Source organism: Hermetia illucens, chromosome 1 (genome assembly GCF_905115235.1).
Source record: "Hermetia illucens chromosome 1, iHerIll2.2.curated.20191125, whole genome shotgun sequence".
Classification (NCBI taxonomy): domain Eukaryota; kingdom Metazoa; phylum Arthropoda; class Insecta; order Diptera; family Stratiomyidae; genus Hermetia; species Hermetia illucens.
Window position 1 is genome coordinate 209,318,176 of NC_051849.1, and position 16,490 is coordinate 209,334,665.

Below are 16,490 nucleotides of genomic sequence, written 5' to 3' on the forward strand. Positions count from 1 at the left end.
AAATCAGAGGCCAAGTGCAGACATTTTGAATTAGTATAGAATCAAATATATGCAATTAGTGCTTTAGTGATCCAACTATTTTATCAACAGGCAAAAACAAACGAACAACAAATACAGGCTACGCTGAGCTCGGAGTGAAACCAACATGTAAGTTTTATTTTGGATTAATCTAATTTTTTTTTCAAATTTTGATTTAATTTAATTTTTTTTTCTTTTATATATTTTTACTTTTCATTTTCATCTTTCTTTTTTTTTTTTCTTTTTTTTGATTAAATGAATATAAAATGAATTTGAGATAATTTCTTTTGATTTGACCTCCCTCTCTCTTCCTCCTTGATCCCGCAAAACCTTACTAGGGACAATAATGGCCTGAGGATATCAAAGATGGCAGGGAACCTCAGGGGCCGCACCTCAATAACAATCTGAGACATAATAAACAATGATCGGGACTGTGATCCATTGTAAATCTTCCCTCTTGATCGCGGCACTCGGGTCCGGAGATTTACGGCTCCAGGCGCGCGGTCGAACCGTTTTTTTTTTATTTTCCAGTTCTTATCATTAGGCCGTCACGAATTCCTTTGTCTGTTGTCTATTTTTAGATCCGGTGCGGACCCACGCATCAGTATAGACACGTTAATTTCGTAGTAATGACAAGTGAGGAATCAAAGCGCTCAAAGGAACCTTCCACACTCCCGAACCTGGCTCGCACAGAGGCGTGTGAGTACGTGTCAACCGAGCACTTTGATGGAGCTTCAGTCTTTGTGGCCGGACTTTCACGGTCAATTTCGCCAATTTTTTAGGTTTCTGGGATAGCTCTCCTTCTAGGTAATCTTCCGCCACTCAGGATGATCGTCTGATCCTCCTATTTCCATTAGCTTCATTACAGTTGCCAGAAGGCATCTCTGTCGGCATCAAATCGACCTGTCTGCGGTGCGTACGCGGTGAAAAAGTGAATAGTGCGATCAGCTGATATAATGGTGAGCTTCATCATTTGATGGCATCACGAAAACCCTCTGAGATGGCAATGCCAACAGTTTACAGCTAGGAAAGTTTACAGCTATTTTTACCGCGTTCCCGTTCTGTGCCGCACCTTTTGGCACCAGACCATCAGGTTGTAAAGCGCAGATATCAATGAGCCTACTCTGAATGGTGTTGCCAATATTTGAACCTGATAACGACGGTCTGCGGAGCCTCCATGTCCAGGAAGACATCGAGGCGCGGCAAACCTTCCATGTATTGGTGGACAGTGGAAATCGCAGAGCTCCGGAAGGAGTGTCATAGGCTCCGCTACTTAACACAACGTCTAGGCGACCGGGAGGAGGCATGTACCATAATGATGGAGTACAAATCAGCCAAAAGGAGACTCCGCAGCGCAATAAACAAGAGCAACGCTCGCTACTGGCAAGATCTGGTCGACGAGGTGAGTGGAGATTCGTGGGGACTCGGTTACAAACTGGTTACCCGAAAAATCGGGGCTCTGCGAAAACCCTGTTCACTTAAGGCCGAGCAGATAGACCGCATTGTAAGGGCACTCTTCCCTGCGCACCCCGTATGGGATGATGATGTCGGCGCGGAGAGCCCACTTTTTTCTATAAAAGAGTTGGAACAGGCAGTCTTCTCTATGAAAAACAAGAAGGTGTCAGGACCCGATGGTATTCCAGCAGAGGTATACAAACTGGTATTCCAACACCGGCCAGACCTACTGCTCGGCGCATTCAACGCTTGTCCGAAAGAGGGTATTTTCCCTGTTCATTGGAAGGTGCGAGGCTTGCGCTGATCCATAAAGGGAAAGGCGATCCCGAATTGCCGTCTTCATACCGCCCACTATGTATGCTTGACACTGCTGGGAAAGTGCTCGAAAAGCTCATCAGTAGTAGACTCGCTGAAGCGATACGCGCTGCCGGAGATTTATCTCGCCGGCACTTTGGTTTTAGAACAGGGATATCGACAATTGATGCTGTCATGGAAGGCGTGGATGCCGTTCGACGAGCAGAGGCACATAGCCGCCGAATTCGACGAGTGGTGCTCCTCGTAACACTTGACGTCAGAAACGCCTTTAATTCCGTAAGATAGAAAGACATTATAGGCATACTAGACAATACTTTCAACGTGCCGAACTATCTCTTACGGATATTGAGGGACTATCTAAGGAACCGCTCCCTGCTCTATGAAACACTAGAGGGTCAAAGGTGGATGAAGGTTACGTCCGGGGTAACACAGGGATCCATCCTAGGGCCGGATCTCTGGAACGCTACCTATGACAGTCTACTTAAACTCGACATGCCAGTAAAGTCGCGCCTGGTCGGCTATGCAAATGATGTCGCAGGGCTTGCTGCTGGACGCACTGTCGAGCAGGCGCAAAGCAAACTCGGCATATTGGTGCGACGTGTAAACGGATGGATGACTACTCATGGTTTCAACCTTGCACTGGAAAAAACCGAAGTAGTCATCCTGACTAAAAAGAGAATTCCGACCCTGCGTTCCATATCGTTCGGCGAGCCGATAATCAGCGGTAAAGTACTTCGGGTTGACTCTTGACTCAAAGATGAGCTTTTCTGACCAAATTAAAGCAGCAACGAACAAGGATGTGGCTGCAGTTTCGGCGTTAAGTAGCCTAATGGCAAACATTGGGGGTCCTACGTCAGCAGGTGACGTCTCCTGATGAGTTCACGCATTCTGTCCTGCTCTACGGCGCTCCACGGCCGTGATGGTGATCGGGAGGGTGATCCCCGTTGCCCTTCTTGCTAAGGAGCGTCAGGCCATATACAAGCGCAGGGGAGATGAGCCAAGGGAGGTGGTTGCTCGCGCGAGTGGCAGCTCCCGTGGCAAAATGAAACTAGAGGCAGATGGACTGCGCGGCTCATCGGCAACTTAGGTGCGTGGCTGAATCGGAAGGATGGTGAGACTGACTATTTTCTTACCCAATTTTTAAGTGGGCAGGGGCAGGGTTTTCAGTCTTACCTGCACAAGATTGGAAAGACGCGTTCTCCGGATTGTATGTTTTGCAATGGAGTTGTGGACGATGCCCACCACACTTTTTTTTCTTGTGGAAAGAGGGATGGGGTTCGTCAGCAGCTCTATTTACACACAGGGGATCTCTCTCCAGACAACATTGTTGAAGAGATGCTGAGGAGTGCTGACAGGTGGAAACGTGTTGCCCATTACGTTCGGGCCCTTCTCGTTGCTAAGAAGATAGAACTCGACCGGTTGAGGAACCGGATGGCAGGGGGTTCCTTGAACTGACAGTTCCCTTCCTCCTCTCCCCTCCCGTTGGTGGAAGAAATTCCCTGATTTGAAGGCTCCGCAAGACGGGAGAGTTCGGGGACAAGCCCGAAGTAATGTGACAAACGGTTCCAGGCTAGCTCTCTGACGATGGGGAGGTGTTTAGTTAGTAGTCCGACGACGTACCGAATCGGGAGTCCAACACTGTGTGCGTAAATGCATTCACCTACCCTACCCCAAAAAAAAAATATTTAGCGTGCAGATACGTATTTTTTTTGCTCGAATTAACTTGCTTGCGTCCTGACGCCGTCCATGCGTCAAGAACCCTTGCCCATTTCTCGACAGGACCGGGGACCGTCCTGCGCGTCGACTACGTGCGATGCCCTAGCATTTTTCCGAGGCTTGTTACTCAATCCGATCATATTGTTTCTAATGACATTGATTGCACTTTCTTTGTCGGCCTATCGCGGGACCTGTTACCAAGAGAGATTAAATAGAATTTAGTATAATGGAATAACTCCAACTATACTTTATTAATCTCTTTCCCTGATCTCAGTATTTTATTTTTTATGGAAGTAACACATGGAAAGTGACCCCTACAGTCAATCGAAGGCTCTGAGCCTATCTGCATCGTATCGGTTAGTCGTATCAATCGGCGCACAGGCCTGGTAGCCGAACGCAATCTGATCGGAAGGCGGAATTGTCAATGAATAGGAGAGACGATAATTGCATTGCTGGCTACGCCATGCTATAGAATCCACTCTCCCGAGATGACCGACAGGTGAGTGGCCCCTAGAGCACTTGAGGCAGGACAGTTAAGGAGAGATGTAAACGTCTCGGAAAGTCCTGGGGGGACCTAAAGCACATGGAGAACCCAAGAAAGCGACGACGACAAGGCGCGCATGACTACGCCCTTGTGGTTAACAATAGTGAACTGGTGATGGTCATTTAATAACCTCCTGCATTTCTGATCATTAGAAGTCAGAGGATGACTTAAAATATTGATTTTCTGAATTGATACAAATTTTACAAAAGAATTCTTTATTTGCTTCATTTCTAGCTACAGTCTACATCCAACTGTATAATTTTTGAAAACTTATAAAAACATTGTCAATTTCTTGCTTCCATTCACTGCAAATGTGCATTACATAATATCATTAATCATTGGAAAATACTTTTTAACTATCAAAAATATTTGTTAATTTCATAATTTATTTCCTAACCTAAATCAAATACTTAGAATACTTTTGCATATCTTTTTTGTTCATTATCGTACTAAAAACTTAAGATATATTTGTTTCCGAATTGGAAATACATTTTTCTATGGTTTTTTCATCAATTCAAATTTGGTGGTTCTCGTTGATGTTTAAATGTTATAATTTGTGATGGCTTCGCAGTTTAATAGTCTACGGTTGAGATGGTGATTTCAAATTTTTCCAAGATTTGAGATTTGTTGAAAACTAGATTTGTGACTTGATTTGGGCAGTTTTACATCCGTTGCGCAGAAATAAATTAAATATACAATAAATTTAAGCAAAACTGCCTTTGTCTTTCTGTGATAGTTTCTTTGCGTCTTTATATTGGTTCATCTTTTACATAATCCTTGCTAAATCTTTTTTGATGCGGATTAGATAATACTATCGCAATGTCTGGTATATTCAGGCCAAGTTGGCAAACTATTATAAAGTTACCATATCTAATTTGATGTCCATATAAAATTGGCCGAATATGTAAATACTCCACAAATAATTTCATCTATCTTTTGCCAACTTGAAGAAAATGCAATTTAGATACAGATACTCTTAACTTTTTTCTCAGAAACGATATAAAACATGTAATTTCCATTTGAAATCGCTTTAAACAAACACGTCAGAAAGTCGCTGCTATTAACCCGATTCGGGACAAAATTACACAAAACAATATAAATTATTTTAAATATTAAATTAGAAGACTGAAAATGCCATCCGATGCCGACTATTCTCAAACAGCCTCTATCACTATTATCAGTTCCTTCCATCTTGTCTTCCTTCTTTGAATGAATCTTAACCTTCTTTGAGTCAATCTTAAACTTTTCTTGTTGAAGTGATGCTAATGCGGAAGCACTGTTGCGACTGCATCATTTAAAAATAAATCCATTTAGAAATATTCTTTCCCTATTTACAGTAAAATACTATTATCGAATAATTCCTGGGACGGAGGAAGTACTCGATTTTGGCAAAATGAGTTGAGTCGTGGTATCAGCCTAGAAAGCATGACGAATAGATAATGGTCAATGTCCTTTAAGATTTTTGGAATACGGTTCAATGGCATCTTTTATGTTGTGATCGATTTGTTCTTCAGAGGAACACCCTCTTCTGTGTCAATATCACCGTTTCGCAAGGTCTTCTCTGGGGGATTGTTCCAGGGTTGAAGCTCGCCGGAGCCGAAGAGTACATAGACTGAAGATCCGAAGATATAAGTAGCTGCCAGAACCCAGAACACTATCTGCCATTGATGATATGTTTGCTGTAACATAAAACAACAAATTAGTGATTCCAAACCTTGATTTATCTAAATATCCCCAACTTACATTCTGGTATGTCAACGCCCCCACCATGTAGGCTGACAAAAATCCACCCATTGACGACAGAGTATTAGCAAGTCCGAAGATAGTTCCACTGAAGTTTGGAGCGATATCTAGACCGTTGCTTAGGTAACCAGCCGTTACAGCACCGTTGAGGGTTAAAGCTACGGTGAATATGACGACAGACCAAGCTTCTGTGTAACCCAGATATACTTGGGCGATCATAGTTAGGCCAGGCAGGCAAACCGCTGTAATCGGAATAAATTTGAATTAGTAAAATCAAAAAATCCGGTCGATATTTTTAGACTCACCAAGTCCAGTAAAGATTTTCCTTGTGGCAGTTGTTGTAAGCTTTCCAGTTGCTCGCAGGTAGTCAGCTAAGTATGAGGCCGCAACTGCCATCACATATTTTCCCAAGTATGGTAGAGATGATAGCAGTCCATTCTGGAATAAATTGAAGAAATGCGTTGAATAGGCTGAAATTATCTTTTTTGTCATAAATATTGAAATCAAAGCTCAATCTTGAAGAAGTTCTAAAGGACTAAAAGTAACGACATCGTTTTTCTCGTTAGTAAGAACTCCTGCTTCTCGTAAATACCGATATTTCGGGAACATCTCATTCCCGTCAGCAGTGCTTGGTGTTGGCCTCCCTCAACCATAACCAACCTTGGGCTGCTAAGGAAAAACCTTGAGAGAACCAGAGGGGTAACGTCAAGGTGAATGGTAATCAAACACCAAGCCAAGGGATGACTACCTGTCCAGCGCCTGAACGGTGAACAGAGGCTATGGACGCGAATCAAGAACCAACAAAAATTAAAATAAAATTTCGAACGTAACAAACCAACCCCAATTGGAGACCACCCTAAGCTCGTCAATGAAGAACCTGAATCTTCTTCTTCCTTTTCTTAAGCCTTTGCCCCGTTCAAAAGTGAGGTCGGCTCGTCTTGATCGTTTACACCATTTGCTTGCTCATAGGCCTAATTAGGGTGAAATCCAGATGCTTTATCGCCACCTGGCGTATAAAGCCATGATTATTTCGACAAGCCTTTTCGTCGTTTTCCATCGACTTTGGCGCTCAGACCAATCTTGGCTTGTAAGCTCTTCTCAGCGCGAATTACAAAACATGTTCATACCATCGAAAACGCTTCTTTTGCAATTTTTGCACGATCGGCACAGTCCCATAGTGGGAACAGTAAAACGAAAATCGACTATATTCTCATAAGACGCCGACATTTTACCACCGTCACTGATTGCAAAGTCGTTCCCTATGAGATCATCGCACCTCAACATCGGCCGTTGATTGCCATCCTACGCCACCTAAGCCACCGATAAAACAGCGTAAGGAACGCACTGGTCCGCCGCTCATTAAATGGTGGCGATTTCGTTAGAAGAAAGAAGAAATGATCTCATTATGAATGTGGAAGAATCGAGGAACCAAATGAAAGCTTCGATCCACAAAGCGGCCTCTGCAACCCTCGAAATCACCAAACCAGGTAAACGGCACACCAACAGGGATACTTGGATTTGATGGCGATGTTGAAATGAAGGTCCGTGAAAAGAAACGCCCCTACCACAAGTTTTTCCACGACAAAACGCTGGCCAATTGGCAAATTTATAAGAATCCGAACCGGGAACCAAAGAGCTTCCACAATCATTGCCGACATTTAGAGCAGTTCCACCTGTCAACGCAAATCAGATAACCCGTTGGGGAGTGTCGTCCCCACGAACTTGAGGAGGGCGATCAAATCGGAGTCTGCAAAGGACTCATCTGAAGTGGCTCTTGCCACGAAGCCTCACCGGAAGTTATCTAGTACCATGGGAATTGAGATGGCCCTCTGAGAGCCTGTGCTTCAGGAGAATTCCTGGAGGATGTGCTCTCAGTCCGAGTATTGGCCCCTTTGTGGGAGTTCATGGTGATTGTGGTTATACCTACATACATCGTGGGCAGAGCTCCTTGGAGCTCAAGCGTGGAGTTGCGCTGCACAACTCGGGTGCCGCACCCCTTAATCGCGGTAGAAGTGTTAGGTAGGCCTTACATCTATTGGTATAAATGTTGAACCTGCACTCAGTATAAATCAGTATCGCTGTGCCAGTCATGGCGGGGCTCTAATTGTGGTCTCCAAATCAATCCGTGCCCGAAGAGGACCGCGGGATTATGCCTACAAGGCAGGTATTCACGTTAAACCCCCAGAAGCTTCTTGTCAACGCAACTGAAATTGAGGAGACAATAAAACGAATGAAATCGGGGAAAGCAACAGGACCTGACGACATTGTATCTGAGCTCTGGAAAGCGAAGGCTTGGGACCCCACACTGTAGCTCAGTGAATTCTTTAATTGGGTTTTTCAGGAAGATGGAACACCATCTGACTGACAAGAAAGTATTACAGTTCCAATATGGAAAAAGAAAGGTTACTTTCTCATACCATGAAAATTTTTGAACGCATTCTTGACAACCGTATTCGCGAAATCGTTGAAATAAATGATCTCAAGCAACTTGTCCAAAAATGGAATGATCGCCTCATGCATCACGGTCTCAGATTGAATCTAAATAAAACTGAAGTTTTGATGACCGATCCCCATGAAACAGGCACAGTCACTGTCACTGTCACTGTCCACAACTGAACGATTTAAATACCTCGGATCAACACTATCAGCCAATGGAGAACTGCGTTATGAAATTGCTTCACGCATTAACGCATCCTAAATGAAATGGCGTTCCATGACTGGTGTTCTTTATGATCGCCGGATCAACAAACGTCTTCCAAACGTCAGGACGTCAGAACGTCTTCCGTCCTGACGCTCTCTATGGTGTTGAGTGTTGGTTGACTATAAGAGACAAGGAACGGCGTCTTGCGGTAATGGAGACGAAGATGTTGCGTTGGACTAGTGATGTAATACGTTTTGATTACTTCCGAAATGAAGATATCCGCGATCGATATGGGGTTGCACTGATTGTGGAAAAATTGCGAGAGAGGCGAGAATTTACTTGCCGAAATTGGTCTGAACATCGAAGTTGATGGTAAACGACCAAAAGGCCGACCGAAAAAACGGTGATTTGATACGCTGGATAGGAATTTAAAAGCCTCCTTATTCCATCCAGGTCAGGCATTTCATATAACCAAATGGCGAAACCGATCACGACGCGCCGACCCCACTTGGCTGAAGAAAAAGAAGAAGAAGCAGCGATCCAACCCTGATTGAGAGGCAACCCTAAGCTCGTCGATGAAGAACTTCTTCTTCCTTTTCTTAAGCTATTGTCCCGTTCAGACGAGGGGTCGACTGGTTTTGATCGATTGCCCAATTTTGTTCGGTCATAGGTCTGATCTGAATTTAGTCAAGATGTGAGAGTCTGGCGTATCAAACCACCATTGTTTCGGCCAGCCTTATGGTCATTTACCATCGACCCTGATGCTCAGACCAATCCCGGCTAGCGAATTCCCTTCAGTGTGAATTACATGTCCATATTGTCCAAAATGCTTCCCCAATTTTTGCACAATCGGCACAACCCCATATCGATCACGATTGTGATTATAGCATGTTACAGCACTCGTCGAATGCAACATCTTCGTCTGCATCACCGTGAGGCATCGCTCATTATCTTTGATAGTTAGTAAGTAGTCAGGAACGCAAAGGACGCCAGGATGAACGAGACTGTGGTAAATTTTCGATTTGAAACGTTCATTGATATGTCCATCGCAGAGACGGTCAGTTGTAGAACGCCACTTTATAAAAGTTGCGCTGATGCGTGAAGCACCTTCACCGCAGCAGTTCACTTTTAACTGATAGCATTGATCCAAGATATTTAAATCACTCAATTCTAGGCAGATCACAACCGCTGACAATGATGTTGCCTGTTTCCTTTGGGATGATCGTTAAAAATTCTGTTTTATTTAGTTCCAATCTCTTGGTGTTTCTTCATGAATAACCGCGCAGTGAATAGGAATATGCCACAGTAATTCCGTAATTTCTGACAAATCCAATTTGACTCACGGTTATTTGAACGACTTCGCGAATACCATAGTCAAACGTCCGATCAAGATCTTCAAATGTGGATCAGCAACGGAATCGGACGGTAATTCGAAAATTCTGCTCCGAACATCGAATCCTTCTCCCTCGACCTTAGGCAAGAACACAAAGTTGAATGCTGTCCCGAACCTAGATGGCGATGGTACCCGGATAAGTCAAGATGCCAGAAAGCTGGGTACTTGTTCCAATATTGCTCGCTGATTAGCACTAGGTCCGTTTTTACCTCCACAGGGAACTGCGCTAGCAACTGGTGAGCGGTTGCACTCGGATGCATGTTAATTTGTAGAATGCAGATTATGTTAGTAGCGTCCTAGCCGTTTCTAATTTCGCCCTAAAGATTAGACGTTACCCCGAAACCACAAAATGTGCAACGCTTTCACCAAACACACCACGATCCAGGCAGAGAACGCAATTTTCGATTTCATTTCAGGTCTTCGCTTGGTAACCTACCTGATCGCATCTACGGTATGCTGTCCTCCTTTCGAGTCCCTTGCAAGTTGCTTACCTGTATCCATAGTAAAGACCCCTGTAGCACTTGGTATGAGTTATCCGTAATCGAACCCTGCAAAGTACCCATCCAATTTTGATTCTCCCGCTGAGTTTCTTCGCATATTGTCCGGTGACTTCCAGCACAGCGTGTTTTTGGCCTCGAGAATTCACACATGCCTATACCGACATTCACGCTTTGCGGTCTCCTCTACCTCAACCTTTTCTATAAGGCAGTCTAGATCAGGGATTTGTAGAGAGTACATGGGCACTAGACTAGAGACGAGAGCCTTCTCTCCCAGTGTGACCTTAACCGCTTTGCAGAACGTACTCTTGTTAGTCGTCCTTGGACCTAGCTCGACGGGAAATTCGCCACTCTTTATTTTCCGTATGGAAGACACTTTTCCTCCATTGTCTTCTGGTTTCATCTTATAGTGGATTAGTCCTAAGGACTTCCGCAAATGTCTTGCCTTTCGTCGGCTTAATGAGCATAACCAATGGTCTAGTTCTTCTTCGTTTCCTCGTCTTTTCTTTTATTGGATTGTGGTTTGTAGCTTGCTTGTCTTTGGATAGACGGGTCTCTGGCGACGTAGCGAGTTCCTTCCTTTTATCCGTCTTTATCTTCTGTTTTGGTTTTGGTTTTGGTTCCTTCAGGCAGGTATTCCTCTTTCAGCTTCTTCCCCAACTCGCTTTGCAGTGGACTATCTGCGATCGGTTTGGCGCTTGCAGTGTTCATAGAGAGAAGTGCGTCCGTTTCTGTTTTCCAGGGTCTTCCGCTGCTGTTCACTTTGGCCTGCAGAATATGTTACGTACGCAACAACTTTGCCGCCCAACGTGGGGGCAGGGTTGTTTCGTACGTAACAAAGTTGGCGCCCAACGTGGGGCCACAGTTGTTGCGTACGTTATAGAGTTGGGCCCAACGTGGGGTCCGAAAGACGGTATTCCCGCTATCTTTTAGGGTTTATGCCCTCCGGGCTTGTTAGTGTTAGGATCAGAGCTTCCTTCGCTTGCGAGTACTCTGATGCCTGAACGAACCTATCCTATCGTCTTGTAAATTCGAGCTCGACGCTCAAAATAGGGCTCTTCAGCGAATTCATCTGCATAGCTGGCTGAAACTATTGCCAATATGCCTGAGTGGAGGATGTAGAAAGAAGTATTATAGAATGGATATTTTCCATCCAAAACACAGAAGCTTCACCTTTTAAATGTTTGCCGAGAAGTTAGCTCAAATTATTGACTCAACATATTAAAATTAAGGTTCATTGGCGCGTTTTGTGGACTTTGTGGGTAACTGGTTTGAATCGTGACTAGCCAAAGCTGGGAGGAAGGCTGGAGTGAAAGGGACTTAGGCTTACGATCAGATTCCCCACAAAGAATTTCCCAACCCTATCATTTTGTTCTCCTAAAAAGCTTTGGGCTGATTAATGTACTTAGTCGGCGGGTGGTCGTTTACTTTCTTCTTCATGGGAGATTTTGTTTATGACTACTAACGTTTTGTGGGAGTGAGGGAAGAGCACAAATATCGCGAACTTTTACAATAAATTTTTTGTTGATCAGTTGAATTCTTTACATTGCTACTATATCGTCGTGGCTTCTAATCAAGCTTCAGTAAACATATACCTGCTGGAGGATGAGCAAGTGGAGTCGAAGCGGGCTGAAGCAGTGCCCAAAATTCCCATTGGGCAAGTGGTCGCCCGACATCAGAAGGAAATGGGAGCTTGAGCCGGCTTTGCAGCACCGTCAGTGGACCTACCATCCAGCGCTGACGTAAAAGCCCCTCTCATCCCCTCTTGGCAAAGACACACCGGACATAGCCTGCACTCTCACAGATCTTCTGCGCTCGTACAGCCGATTAAGCGACTGCGGGAGAAGATTCGAGAATTAAGTTCCCACCGGAGCACACACCGTATCCGTATCCTCCTCCGTATACCTCTACTCCTCATGCTGGAGCATCGCATTTACCATCTGCAAGTTCGGTTCGAAGACTTACTACCGATCTATGCTATCGCCCGGACGACCGCGTGGGTAAGATAGTATCCGGATGGGGCCTGAAATTCTCTCTCTCTCTCGAGCCCCTGACTCGATGCCGATTGACAGTTTCTTGGATCGGGTGGCAATGCTGACGGAAGATACCCTGGGAGGACAGTTTCACTCTTTGGGTCCGCATCTCAACTTGTTGTTAGCAGGACTCTTCGAATGGAATTGGCGCTACCGGCGGGGATGGCAAAGGGTACTTTAACCGCTAATCTTTCATAGCCCTACCAACCTAACTTGCAATACCCACATCATTGCAAAAACTTCGGTTAAGTCCACTTTGGAAATTTTCTATGGAAACACTAAACGACTCTTCAGAAACCAAAGTTGAATTAATTTTATTCCTCAATTCCAATTGGCATCTATGTTAGTTCTAGATGTTTTCGGTAGCAGCGATGTGGCGGTTATTATAATTTCTCCTTACCTTCGCAAAGTATGAATTTGATTACCTTTACCCTTTTGAATGCTTTCACAAAGTATTGATATATGAATACGGCCATAAAGAGACAATTCGCCCTCAGGATGATTAGCTGGGAGCTCTATATTAATAAAATATCTATTTAATTTTATTAAATTTTCTACTCCACGCGGGGGGAGTCGCCTCCTTTAAGTAAGCATTTGCTTCTCGACAAGCTGACCTCAGGACGAATGCCTTCGAGCAAACAACCTTCAGGCAAACCGCCTACAGGTAAACCACAACCCCCAAGTTGTATCAAGGTTTAAGGATCATCCAAGGCTTCTGCGATTAAGGCAAACTGAAAAGAAAGCGATCCTCTGATGATGCCAGCTCCTCACCTTAGAAGGCTCGGTCGACAACGTCTAAGCCAAGGCTATTAAAGCCGATGGATGCGTCTTATATCACGACAACAAACCCAGGTTATGACAGTGAGAGGTGAGAACAACTCACGAAGGAAAGCATTCTAGTTCATCGCCAACCAACCAATGCTTGAATCGGTAGACATATAACATAAATTGTCAGGATTATACCTTGGCGTTGAAAATACAATAGTGCGGACAATTCACTCAGGCGCTACATTTTCTCCTTCCCCGAAAAGGATTTTTGAACTGCTAACGTTCAACAAGCTTCCTCTGGCTTCCCGATGAGGAACATATTGGCGTCTAGGCTCTGGAACAACTTGGCGTCTATCGAAAATGAGATCGAGCTGTCGATCCTCAACTTCGGTAATGGACCAACTTCTTCATTACTGTCAGGCGAGCGGTCATCGACATCACGAGAGCATACGCCAAAATGACAGTTCTTATCGGAGAGATGCAAGTATAAAACAATACCAACCTCTCAGCTTGATTTGATTGATTTCGTAATAGATATGGATCCACCCCCATCAGCACAAAATCCACGAAAAGCAGTTTGACTACGTACAACCTAAATTTAAACGCCCGAGTTACCAATACTGGGTAGCATATCAAATCTATTGCCAACATTGAATAAAAACAACCTGGATGATTACAAATAGTATGAGAATGGCTGTCAAAAAAGCTGCCTCCTTAGTAGGCTAAAGACGCAAAGCACTATAATGGAACTCGGAGTTACCAAAACAAAAAAAGAAGGATAGGGGTATTCATCAACCAAACTCTGCAATCTATTTCAGATGTTGGCTGGGCACAAAGAGGCGCAAAAAGCTTGACTGAACGATAATAATGAAGATGCTTCTACAAAGATACTAACTCGTTTGAGGCGACCTTGAAGTTGAAATGGATTAATGTCAAAGAATGTAGCCATTAGCTAAATAAGCCACTTTTACAGAGCCAAAACTCAGAAACCGCAAATCATCTACTTGAAGTGCACTTCCAAGGGCTCCACCGAAAACCTGGATTTTGGTATACCAAATAGTATCACTTAAGGTTCGTGTGACACATATACGGTTCCCACGACTTTTAACAGCCTATCGTTAAAACGCATCACGCATCACTCACCGTCAAAACCTAGACGGAACCATGCGTGTGTGATTGGCTGTTTCGTTCCTTACAAACGAATTTTAACCGTACTGAAACCTAATAAAACGTATTCGCGTCGAAGGAACATTCGGCTCTATACGGTTTCAATTAGGTGCCGAATAGATGCCGAATTGAAACTTAGAATTGAAACTTAAAAACCGTTCCCACTGAACCTTAAATAAGCAAAATCGGATGGAACCGTATAAGTGTGAAGTCTTAGGGTTTATATCTTCCCTAGGAATAGAGGGATAATTAATAATGCCTCGTTCACGGCGATATATAGCGCGGAAAAACAGTATGGAATCGATCCGCTACTAACCAGTTGGATTCTTTACATGCTGAAATGGAGGAAAATTCACATATTGATCGGATGGTCTATTGTAACAGACTCATAGTGGAGGTTAAGAAGGCTGAACTAGTCACGTTCGCTAAGAACGTTAGGTACATTTTTATGTGAGTTCCAACCAAGTCTGCTCCGAAGGGTGAAGCTACAATGGGCTATGCAGCCCTTGAGAAATTTGAATTCCTACCGATTTCTTTGGGAGAATAAAAGGCGTCTAAAGTGTTATTTTTATTGTCCCTGAAGAAGGAGACATAAAAACCCTATTAAGGCTCTTAACACGACATGTTCTTCAAACTATCAAATTGGAAAAGGTGGAATTGTATTCCCAGCTATAGGTAGCCAATGTGAGAAAGAAGAGGAGATGGGCCTGCGTTTCATATGGAGCTACCTCGCCTCTTCAGACCCTGGATGAATATACATCTTAAAAGTTCTTTTGTACGAAGAATTTGCGCACTCTTTGCCTTAAGAGGTCCTTCTTAAATTTAGGAAGGCCTGCGAACGGCGTAGATGAGAGGCCGCTGAATAAGCGATTTTGGGGGCAGTACAATAAGCCTAATAAAGAAGTTGGATTCTTAGGGCTAAAGTTCCCCTCCGGAATAGACTGTTCCCGAAATCTATTGCGATAATTCTACCCTTCAAGTGCACGTTTTCAACTACTAACTATAAGCTAAACAAATCCCCCGTCAAACCTTATCGGTAATCAATAGATCAGACATCAAATACAAACAAGATTACGTAAACTACTCAAACATATTGTAGTCATGAAAACAAACAGGAAAAGCAACGCAGCTTCCCATAAATTCTGCGACTTGATCAAGTAATTGTGATACAAATCAATTAACATTAACATTGAATCGCAATATTGACTTTCAACTCTCCAATGTACAACAGTATCGCTAATTATTCCGGTAAGTACTATGTATTAGATAGTTGATCTCTACTAATGAAGCGCAATAGACTTAATCGTTTTTAAATGTAGGAAACAATAGATCATTTAAGAGCTGGAAAACGTGGAAATTATTAGATACAGTATGAGGTATTTTGCATAATATCTATTATTTTTGCAATTACTGAAAAGCAATGGCAGATAAAGCGTATTTTTTTTAATAAAATAAAATACAAATGTCAGGTACTTCGCAGTTAAAATATAAACGTTTCCTCTATTCATAAGTCGAATATGAGAGGTAAATTCCCTCCCAGAAATCGCTAATAGTCTTCAAAACAACACAAGGTCGGCAAATTTGCAAAAATTATTTAGCGGAGACTGAAGAAACTAGAGGCTACTAGAGCTACCCTAAAAGAGGGAACATGAAAGCTCTAGTAAAACTTTCAACAGAAGACTACCCTCTCAAATACATACCTCCTGAATAAAACTAAGCGATGCTTCCCTCCAAGTGAAAGTCAAAGGGATATTGGAAGTAAACAAACACAACGGTAAACAGTGGGACCTCCATGTGCTGACACTAGAAACTGCTAAAACAGGCAACAACATTTTCCACTATCCGAGGAATAAAAACCAATTACATATATCATCACGGGATGGCAACCTAAGCCCTCTAGTTTACGGCATTAAGAGGGCTGAACGTTTTACGTCGGAAGGAAATCCCTCAAAACAATTCTAAACGCCCTAGTGTGTTTCAATAGCTTCCGACTGCTTAGGCTCCCTTTTGAGTTCCGTTTCTCATCCGTGTAACCAGGTGGCTAACGTTAGCCTCGCAAGTCCTACCATAAATCATCTTCATCGAGGTCAAAACGGCTGCACAGTTAAATTCCTTAATAATGCAAGAATTATATTATTCGTGGCCCGACCTATAAGAAATCCCAATTATTATACCGAAAAGAATGGTTTCCATCGATTAA

The 16,490-nt window shown here is 43.5% G+C and overlaps 1 protein-coding gene across 1 annotated transcript in view; it reads right to left on the reverse strand.

Annotated features, from left to right (window-relative positions):
• Window positions 1-4,246: 4,246 nt before the first annotated feature.
• LOC119661130 (sialin) overlaps window positions 4,247-16,490 on the reverse strand; it is an 82,529-nt gene continuing 70,285 nt past the window's right edge. The window contains exons 7-9 of the mRNA XM_038070329.1: window positions 6,097-6,229; window positions 5,792-6,033; window positions 4,247-5,727 (exon numbers count right to left, since the gene is read on the reverse strand). Coding sequence (XP_037926257.1) covers window positions 5,536-5,727; window positions 5,792-6,033; window positions 6,097-6,229 — 567 coding nt within the window. The 3' untranslated portion in view covers window positions 4,247-5,535. The remainder of the gene's footprint in view (window positions 5,728-5,791; window positions 6,034-6,096; window positions 6,230-16,490) is intronic.